The sequence below is a fragment of the Octopus bimaculoides genome, chromosome 12 (assembly GCF_001194135.2).
Source record: "Octopus bimaculoides isolate UCB-OBI-ISO-001 chromosome 12, ASM119413v2, whole genome shotgun sequence".
Taxonomy (NCBI): Eukaryota; Metazoa; Mollusca; class Cephalopoda; order Octopoda; family Octopodidae; genus Octopus; species Octopus bimaculoides.
The window spans coordinates 49,797,219-49,809,045 of NC_068992.1; the positions used below are offsets into that span (position 1 = coordinate 49,797,219).

The 11,827-nt window shown below is 34.9% G+C and overlaps 1 protein-coding gene across 1 annotated transcript in view; it reads left to right on the top strand.

Moving 5' to 3' along the window:
* LOC106879050 (uncharacterized) overlaps positions 1-11,827 on the top strand; it is a 130,527-nt gene that overhangs the window by 86,366 nt on the left and 32,334 nt on the right. The window contains exon 3 of the mRNA XM_052972046.1: positions 11,285-11,329. Coding sequence (XP_052828006.1) covers positions 11,285-11,329 — 45 coding nt within the window. The remainder of the gene's footprint in view (positions 1-11,284; positions 11,330-11,827) is intronic.

An 11,827-nucleotide genomic window follows, 5' to 3' on the forward strand; every position in this document is an offset into this window, starting at 1 on the left:
ATATATATATATATATATATGCATATACATATATATATGCATATAGTATATATATATATATGCATATATATATATATATATGCATATACATGACCGCAGCCACTTGGCTGAAACACATAAATAAAAAATATATATATATATATATATATATATGCATATATATATATATAAATGCATATATATATATACATATATACATACATGTCTGTATGTATGTACATATCTACATGTGCATGTATGCATATATGTATGTATATTGTATATACACCAGAAGACAAAGAAGAAAAAGTTCAGGAAATGACAGGCCAGAGAAATCTCTGGATGTCCATATCCGTCAAGTCGTAAAGCCTCCCACGATTCTGTTGATGTTTGTTACGTCAAAACGGAATATCCTGTTTTACGTCTTTTATATCTTTTAAGGTCTTATTGATTCCTGTATAAAACAGAACCGTTTGTACATACATCTGATAACTATCATGTCTACATGTGTGTGTGTGGGTGTGTGTACATAAATCTATCTAAATCTGTAAATGTACATGCACAGACAATTATACACTCACATATACATACATGCATATATATGCACACACTCACACACACATATATGGATATATATTTATGGAGTGGGTGTGTGGTAAGTAGCTTGCTTATCAACCACATGGTTTTGAGTTCAGTACCACTGCATGGCACCTTGGGCAAATGTCTTCTACTATAACCTCGGGCTACCCAAAGCCTTGTGAGTGGATTTGGTAGACGGAAACTGAAAGAAGCCTGTCATATATATATATATATATATATATATATATATATATATATATTGGAAGGTTTGGAGGAATTATATATTATAAAAAATAATAAGGTACTCAAATATCTGGATGGTTGTACATTTACAGATTTTTATTAATATGTCACATGTTTTATAAATATTAGCGCTTCCACCTATTCTTGTAGGTTAGAACCTACAAGAATAGGTGCAAGCGCTAATACATCTTGGCATAAAACAAGTATTAATATATAGATATAAGTATAAATATAGATATGTTGTGGCTTTGTGGTAAGAAGTTTGCTTCCTAACCACATGGTTCCAGGTTCAGTCCCACTGCGTGGCGACTTGGGCATGTGTTTTCTAATATATCTCTAGGCAAAGCAAAGCTTTATGAGCAGACTTGGTTGATGGAAACTGAAAGAATTTCATCATGCATATATATGTCTATGTATGTGTTTCTTTCTATTTGTGTTTGTTCTCCACTGCTTGATGACTATTGTTGGTTTGTTTACATTCCTGTAACTTAGCTGTTTGGCAAAAGTGACTGATAGAATAAGTGTCAGGCTTAAAATATAAGCACTAAGGTTGATTTGTTTGGCTAAAGCCTTCAAGGCAGTGGTCTAGTATGTTTGCAGTCCAATTATTGAAACAAGTAAAAGATAAATATGTATCTATCTGACTGTCTGACTATATATATATATATATATATATATATATATATATATATGAGTTCTTAGTTGTTTTTGTTTTTGTTTTACTGATCACTAAAGGATAAATATGATGAGCTGATCGTTGCCAGGTTTTGAACAATCTCAGAACCTAGACAGTCAAGACCTAACACTGTAAATCGGTCAATCTGCTATTTCCGTATCACTCTTCCACTCAAAGAATGCCTTGGCTATCAAAGAGGTCTGTTATCAAAATGAGGAATCAAAGACTCTGTTATTAAAGTCAATCATTATCAAAGACAAAATTATGTTAAGAAATAATTGCTAAAATGACAAGGTTATATACCAATTCTGATAGCTGCAATTACTAAGAACAACCGAAAGGAACAAAGCAAGTGCTAATTATGCTTCGATTTCTTCCTTTAAGGAGAATTGAAATTGTCCAGATGGTCCAATAAGCTTCCAGTTACTTCCCATGATCAGTATTATTTATTCTTTACATGTATTCTTTACTCTTTGCTGGTTGGTCACCACAAGAGACGACTTCTGATAACTATAATTTGAAACTTGTTCTCTGCCTTATAATTTCAAGCTATTACTGCTGCTCATGATGATGATTATGATGATGATGATCTGTAACCTAGAATCAAAGCCACACATCTTTTAGAGGTGATGAACAGTCTATTAGACTGATCTCCTCATTATATGACTGGTACCTTATTTTTGTCAACCCTGGAAGGTTAAAAGTCTGAGTTAATATCTGGTCATTCATGTTATGCTCAGCTCTCTCATATTTCAGCAAATTTACTTTAAAAAATGCATATTCCTTCTCCATGACTAACAGGAAAAAGTTGGTGAGGGCAAGGCTGGAAAGGAGAAGTGTTTGCTTTCAGTGCTTTTAGCTTTGTTTATCATTCAATTTCTTTCAATATGGCCACCAGAAATTGACTTACCTTCTCAATCAAAGGCTCTGTGCACCTCGTAGACAAACCTGGCTGAGAATACTTCCCTGTTTGTAGAATTTTACCCCAAACTGGCAATACCATGTTTAGGGCTTCTTGAAACTGGATTTCTTGAAATTGTTCACAATCCTTGGCTTAAAAGTGCTTTCAGAAAGCCTATTCAATCGATCTTCGCCAACGCCATAAGTCAAGAAGAGACACTTGGTTTACTGATTAGGTTGTTGGACTCATGATCATAAGATTGTGGTTTCGATTCCTGGACCAGGCAATGCATTGTGTTCTTGAGCAAAACACTTCAATCCACTCAGTTGGTAAAAATGAGTAATCCTGTGACAGACTTGTCCCATCCAGGGAGGAACATACACACCAGAGAATTCAGGAAACCTGTTCTATGCTCCTCATGAAGTAATGTAGACCAGCCAACACCTTAAGTCTCCCTCAGAACCTTGTTGTGCTAGCCCACCATTAATTGTCTTTATAAAGTAATGTCTAGAGATAGGAATTGTTCTACCAACATCCCACCAAATACATTTTCTAACTAGTAGAGAACTGAGAGTGTCTGGTAATGTTCTAGATGCCAGTCACTCAATCTTGGGTTTCTCTTCATCCAAGATTACAGCTTCCTTAATGAGACAATCTATGTGAAGATATACAGGTCAAGTAACAACAACATATTCTCATGTACAGAAAATCTCTAGAGATGCAGTTGATTGGCTTCTTGCTGAAACATCTTCAACTACAGTGCACATTCCAACCCATCTACCAATCCTTCTACAAGAGTGTACTGGCGGCAGATTTCATTCTGACCAGTGGAACATGTTTCCACAAGAAGTAAAAGCAAAGATGCACCAATTTGATCAGACGGTAACTTGTATACAGCATGAATGATAGTGGGTAATGAATACCAGAGTTGATGTATGTGTTTGCCACCTCAGCTTGACTTTCTAGGGAAAGCTTTCTTGCTGATCCTTTCTTGGTGAGAGCAGTCACCCTCCTTGGAGTCTACTCCCTCTTCCTATTCATTTTGAGAGCTAGCCCTGTCCAGATCCCAAGCATTTTAACAGCCCCTTTAATGCAGGAAGCCATGACCCTGGCTGATAGGGTCTTGGCTAGAGTAATGTGTGCATCTATTACCCTTTCACATTCTTTCAGTGTGGTGCCAACCACCTGAATTTCGGTGGTGTTTGACAACATCAGGGTGGCCTTGTACGCATAAGAAAACCCCATATATCTACACTTATCTTTTCCAGTATACTAATTAGTGTACTGACTTACTTTATTTCAGTGGCTGCAGGGTACTCCTTACATCCTACATTCTACTCCATACTCCCCATTTCATGTAGGCTACTCCTTACTCCTTTTAACAGAACACTTCATTTAGAGTTCTTGTGAATTTCAAGATAATTTCTTAGAATAGTTATTAGTTTTCTTTGTTACATATAATGTGTATGTATGTAAATGTACTCACCTATGTTTGTATACATGTATGCATCTCTGTATATGTATATGAATATATGTGTATGTATGTGTGTGTGTATGTATATATGTATATACATAAATATATATATATATACATACACACGCACATATATATGTGCATGCTTTATGTGATTATATTTAGTGTTGAAATAGGAGAAGAGACAATACAATATTTCTTTAATTACATCTGATCTATAATTAGTCAGCAAAAACATAATTATGAAAAAAAAATCTCACAAAAACTGACTATCTAGCTGTTTTTAATTGTTTTTATTGATTTTCTTGGTGATAATTTCATATAAAACTGAAATTCTATATGCACACTTTCACAAATACATATATACACACACACACATGCACACACACACACACACACACATGCATACACACATATACTCCCCACACACACACATCATACATATATGACATACAAAAGCACTTGCACAAACACACACATGTGATGAAGTAGTTGGTGATACTCAGATTTTCTCATCACGTGCATTCAACCTTGATGCTGTCTGATTGAATGCACATGACATGAATCTCTTGAGGAGCAATATAATTGAACAGAAATTTCCTCATTAATTAAGACAAACTCTACAGCCATTGTTGAGCATTACCTCATTTCATTTGTAAACAAAAACATATATAAATACACACCAGTACACCTATGTATCTAACCATCCATTCATCTATCTATCCATCTAATCATCTATCTATCAGTCTATCTTTCTCTCTGTCTGGTCATCTCTCTGTATACCTATCCATCCATCCATCCATCCGTGGTCTATCTATCTCTATATGTATCTGTCTATATACATAAATATGTATATCTGCATGTGTTTGTGTGTGTGTGTGTATGTATGTGTGTTTCTGTGTGTGAGTGTATGTGTGTGTGTTTTTATATATATATATATATGTATATATTGCCAGTACTGCCTGATTGGCCTTCGTGCGGGTGACACGTAAAAGCACTCACTACACTCTCTGAGTGGTTGGCGTTAGGAAGGGCATCCAGCTATAGAAACTCTGCCAAATCAGATTGGAGCCTGGTGTTGCCATCCAGTTTCACCAGTCCCCAGTCAAATCGTCCAACCCATGCTAGCATGGAAAGCGGACGTTAAACGATGATGATGAATACAAACTTACATATATGAATGTGTGTGTGTATATATATATATATATACATATATATAAATACATACATACACACACATATATGAATGCATGTGTGTGTGTGTACAATGTACTGTTTTGTTCTGGGTGGGAATCAACAAATAAAAACAATAAAAAGTCTTCCATCCAGTGAGAGATAAATATCATTTAACATACATGTTTGTTTAAACCCCATCTCACTTCTTGTTTTGATTATTGCTTTTATAAAAACAACAACAACAACAGCAAAAAACAATAAAGCTTAGTAGTTCTAACTGAAGTGGTAATTGCAGAATTGCCCTGGAAAGAAAGGAAAATATAATCTTATTAATATTATTATCTGAGTGGAACCAAATAGGAAGTCTGTTCTACCAAGTTACTAATTGCTTAAATAAGCAAATTTTGTTCTATCTACTCTGATATGATCAACATTTTCTATCATCAAATTTCATAGTGGTGCTTGTGTAAGTGCTGGCGCCTTCTTAATTGATCAAATTCTTCCAGTTCTTCAGCAGCTCATTAGAATTTGTTGCCATTTTCAGTGATATGGAATGATGATAATATTGATTAATTTCTTCTTATGCTGTGTTAGAATGGCTCAAATTTTCCAGATGAACTGTATATATATATATATATATATATATATATATATATTTGTGTGTGTGTGTGTGTGTGTGTGTGTGTATACAGGGTGCGATGGGTAAATTATCACCATTTTATATTTTTCATTTCTTGCATGCACATTGTTTTTGATTTTTGTCAACTACACAGTATAGTAGGGTCAGTTTGGCACTGTCTGTGAGAAAAACAGTACCATGATGCAATTCACTCTGCCAGTAATTTAGAAACGACATGCTGTACTGCTTAGTGTTCACACTGGAAGCTCCAATACAAACTTTTCAGAGTGTTCGGATGTCAATCTGAAGACAGTGCATGTACCAAGAGTGATAAAAATCAAACATCCAGTCATCATCATGATGTTTGGAGTGATCACTAGTGATAGCGACATCATGCCTCTGTTCATCTTCCCACACGGCCTCAGACTCAACACACATATATGTGTGTGTGTGTGTGTGTGTGTGTGTGTATATATATATATATATATATATATATATATATATATATATATATATATATATATATATATATATATATATATATACATGACAGGCTTCTTTCAGTTTCCGTCTTCCAAATCCACTCATAAGGCTTTGGTCGGCTCGAGACAACAGAAGACACTTGTTCAAAGTGCCACACAGAGGGACTGAACCTGGAACCATGTGGCCGGAAAGCAAGTTTCTTACCACACAGCTATACCTGCAACTATATTACTACTTCCTTTATTTGTTGATGTTTGGGTGAGTCTAAAATTTCTTTCAGCTGCTCTGTGATCATCATTGTTTTAATGTCCACTTTTCCATGCTTGCATGGGTTGCACAGAATTTGTTAAGGTGGATTTTCAACAACTGGATGCCCTTCCTGTTGCTAACCTTCACCTGTTTCCAAGCAAGGTAATAGTTCTCCATAGCCAAACATGTTTGCAGAAAATATTGGAAGCGAAGGACACCATTTGCATGATGGTGGAATTCGTTTCCAAGTATTATGTGAAATCAAGGCAAGGAGACTGTAATACACACACACACACACACACACACATGTAGACATACAGAGAGACACGCACACATACACACACACATTCATTCATTCATTGGATTAATTAGTGTGTTGAGTAAAGCATATTCACAGTTTGTCTTCCACAATTGGGTTATAGTTTCCCTGGCTCTATGCCAGGAATTCTGCAGTGTTAGTTGAGATAATAATGTGTGTGTGTGTGTGTCTGATTTCTTTCAGTTTCCATTTATCAAATCCACTCACAAGGCTTTGATTGGCCTGGGGCTTAATTAGAAGATACACTTGCCCAATGTGGGACTGAATCCAAGACAAAGTGCTCGGGAAGTAAACTTCTTACCACACAGCCACACCTATACCTGACAAATATTTATGGAGTAACTGTAGAATATCTTATCAACAAAATATAAGCAGATGAAGTAAATTTACAAATCACTATAATAGAATATTTGATTCATATGGTTGGCTTACCAAATAACTAGAAATTCACGATTTTGTCAATGTATTGCAGGGAATTTCTTTATAACAATGAAGAACTGGCAGACAATTTGTTTCAGTATCTTCATAGTTGTGAATTCCAGGATTGGGAGAAAATATCTAATATGGGTATTTGGCGATGATAATGCATCTAGTTTTCGGGTTTTTTTGTTTTTGTTACTATGATGTTTTATGTTTAAGTTGGCTGCTAAAATTGCCATCTTAGATGTGCTTACATTGGCATCAATAGGAATTATATTCTCATCTGTCTCAATTTTCCCACGAATAATCTGGAAATCTATGAGGCAAATGGCCCACAACTTATATGTTCTCTTCAGTAGCCATGTAATTTTATTGAGAACATTAAAATGTTATTATACCTCAGCAAATGTTGAAAACTTTGACACAACAAAAGGGGAATATAAAGCTACATATATAAGGGAAAAAAAAATATAATAAACTGAATAATTTTCAATTTGAAAAGCATTCAGGCATAAATGAAGGCAAATATTGTGTGAAAATAAAAAGTAAAGAATGGATACTTTAAAAGAATTTTTTAAATTGCTTTTTGAAAACATTTAAACATTATGAACATGATTGAAATCATTACTGCATCTTCAGAGTCAGCTATATGGTCTATAGTAGCTATCAAAGAATTGGTTAAAGCCAAATATGAAGATAATAAGCTATATTTTGCCTTGGTAAAATGTAGCCCTGAGTGAAGTTGGGCAGGAAAAGCAGCACCAATTGGTCTATGGAGACAAGTCATGACATGATGAACTCTGAGAAAAACAACCAAGAATTTTGTTAACCTGGGTATTTTCTGTAACTCTTGCTACATTATCACAGAGTATACTTTTATATTATATCCTACTACAACATCCTTCTCGTCGTCATTATCATTTAACATCCATTTTCCCTGCTGAAATAGGTTGGACGGTTTGACAGAAGCTGGCCAGACAGAGAGCTACACCAGGCTCCAGTTGTCTGTTCTGGCATGGTTTCTATGTCTGGATGCCTTTTCTAATGCCAACAGCTTCACAGAGTGTACTGGGTGCTTTTCATGCGGTACCAGCACCAATGCTATTACATGACACCAGCACAGGTGCTTTACATGTGATACTGGCACAGGTGCTTTTTATGTGGCACCAACATGGGTGCCCTTTGTGTGGCACTCACATGGGTGCTCTTTATGGGTGCTTTTCATGTGGCACTGGCACTAATAATAATCATTGGGACATTTGGTTTTTCTTTGCCTTTCATCATAGCTGAGACATTAAGTACAGTAATACTCTGGAGTGATTCAATGGACAATAACAATTTCCGTAGTGAAATAATAAAGAGTGAATGCATGCAAGATCTGAAGAAATAAATAATTTGCATAACAATGGAGAACTGAGTTAAGAAGCAAACCAATTACATCGACATGGCAACTGAATTAGAATCAAATCTTTATTGCACGGAAGGAGAAAAGAAAAAAAAATTCTACTCATTGTGTTTGTAATCGGTGCAGCAACAATGGTATCATAATCACTTCTGTAAAGACAACAGCAGCAACAGCATCAAGATTCTACTAATGAATATAAGCCTAAGAAATTTCTTGACACGGTTTGTAAATATGTAGTCTAACCTTGAACTTTTATAATACGTTATTCAACATAGAGCTGGAATTTTTTTCAAGATCTAGTGATATAACAAAAGAAAATATTGATATATTCCTTATTCTTCATTACAACAATACCACCACCTTCACCATTAATGATAATAACAACAATAAGAATTAATAATAATAATAATAATGATAATAATGATGATGATTGCAAGAAAATTTGTGTAAGATGATATCTTTTATAAGTTACATATTTTCTTCTTCTTTATGAGAGTGACTAAATATATTTTGCGGTTTTACATTCTTACATTAAGTAAAAAGTTCTAAAGGATGCCATTCTGATATTTCCTGCTAGTCTTCCAGAAGAGAAACTAGGAAATGGAGATGGAAGTCTTCAGACTAAGTGTGTTTTATCTTAAATTTCGCAACATCAAACTACTTATTGACTTATTCAAAGAAATTTAACGTGTTCTTTCTTTGAAATGGGTCAGACATCTTCGAACTATAATGTGCTGCAATTATACACTGATGCTACATTCAAATAATATCAACTCAATGTATACACACACAATGAATATATATACATTCTCTCTTCCTTTTTTTATTCTGTTTTCTTTCTCCACACAAACACACAAACATATTACAAGCATGCAAACACACTACACATACATATACATGCACACACATACAAAAACATGCATACATATGCACACATAAACATGCACATACACACATGCAAACACATGTATGTAGTGAATTTCTTAATAAATTTGCTAAAATATGCAAATATGTATTCACCTTAATGAATTTATTAACCATGCACTTGCATGTGTATACATACAGATGAGTACACAAACACAACACACAGACATATACTGGATGTTTGATTTTTATAACTCTCAGTTCATGTTCGTATTCGAGCTTCCAGCTCTTTGTATTGGAGCTTCCATTGTGAATACCAAGCAGGACAGCATGTCGCTTCCAAATTTCTGGCAGAGTGAATTGTGTCATGGTGTTGTTTTTCTCACAGACGGTGCCCAACTGACCCTACTATACTGTGTAGTTGACATAATCAAAAACAAACAATGCGTTTGCACGAAATTGAAAATATAAAATGGAGACAATTTACTCATCGCACCCTGTACACACACACACACACACACACACATATAGATATATTGGTTTTTGCCAATCAAAAGTATCTCGTGATTTAAATTTCCCTTTTTTAGGTGGCAGTGACAGAGTTGAATGAATTCTCAGTATATTACCGGTGCAATTTTATCAGAGTTTCAGAGAGAAGAAAATTTAAGCCCACAGTAGTATTTGGGCTAAGATACAGCACACACTTGCTCGTAAATAGGTGATAAAAGAAAACAAATCCTAAATTTTAGAACATTAGATGTGGGTTGATGTGACACAGAGCTTTGAGGTCAACTGATATTAAATTAAAGATGTTTATTCTTTTCTCAAATATAGTTCTGTAAATGAAATGAAATTGAGCAAACCAGGAATTGCCTACCTTTCTGCATTACATAATCAAAAACCACTATTTGAATCAATCTTATAAGCCTTCAAAGATATCATATTGTTAATGTTTTTCATTTAGCCTCATTTCATGTTTACACTTAATTTTTCGTTTAGTGAAACCTCCATGAAACAGTGGAACATTTACATCTTCCCGATATACTTCACAAATTGCCAAATTTATCAGTTTGGCAATCTGTGAAGACTATCAGAAAATGTAAATGGGTATGAGGCCAAATCATTTAGCTCTTCAAATCGTTCAGCTCACCTTGCCATATGTAAACAACTATAGTTTGCTTGGAACAACTTTATACTCTAAGCTAGGGCTCTCAAATCACTGGGCCACACAAAAAGAATAAAGTTTAAAATTTTATTTGTTTTATTCACTATCACAGACTGCAGGATGTTTCCACATTATTTTGGTAATATGTATGTAATATATGTGCAACTTAATAACTCAGCAAAAGATATTGACAGAATAAGTACTAGGGGTGATTTGTTTGATTAAACCCTTCAAGGTGGTGCCCCAGCATGACCACAGTCCAATCAGTGAAACATGTAAATGAATAATATTAAAAGAACGCAATGTTGTTATTGCTCGATCCTATGTCAGCCTACATCAGTTAAATCTCTGATCAAAAGTGTTCCACCCATGACAATCCCGTGTTTTTCTGTATAGATATTCTGCACCAAGACTACATTATCTAACATACTCTTCTTCTTAAGATAGCAGAATGTGCCTTGTGGGAGATTTGGCTGCTGTTTCCAGCAGGTCGACTGACCACATAGAGGCTTACTCTTTGAATAATAGAAGAAGAATTATAGCAGCCATTCTAAACTCAGCAGCAGCTGTATTAATTTCTTATCATATTCTATTCTTTTAAGCATTTCAGCCATGCAGCTGTCGTCATGCTGGAGGGAAAGATGTATATGTATTTTTGAATTTTACCTCATATTTCTATTCTCATATATTTCTCTAAACATTTAAATTTTCATGTTTTAAATTTGTTTTCAGGACGAGAAAAACCAAGTTCTAACCACAGCGGTATGGATTTATGAGGTAAATCATTTTTGTTTTTTTGCTATTTAAATTCCAATAGGCAACAGTTAGTTTCTTGAAGTGCTAATAACTTTTAATTTGCTTTCTATTACATAATCTATAGGTTTTAATATGGCAATGTAATCAGTATGTATATATATATATATATATATATGTCACCTACCGCTCCGGCAGACACTCTAGCCAAATCGACTACATCCTCGCCAGAAATAGGGAAAGAGGGCGGCTTATAAATGCCAAAACCTACCCTGGCGAAGAATGTACCCCACAACATAGATTAGTAGTTAGCGACTTTGGGATCAAGGCAAAATGGGTGCCCAGAATTAGACAGGCTTGGAGGAGAAGGGTGTGGAAGCTTAAAGACCCTGCAAACGGACAGAGACTTAGAGACAAGTTACTTGAAGCATTTAACGAAATAGAAGGGGATATAGCATCATACAACGTGGAAGACAATTGGAGATTTCTGCGGGACAACCTGTTGAAAGCCACCGACCAGAT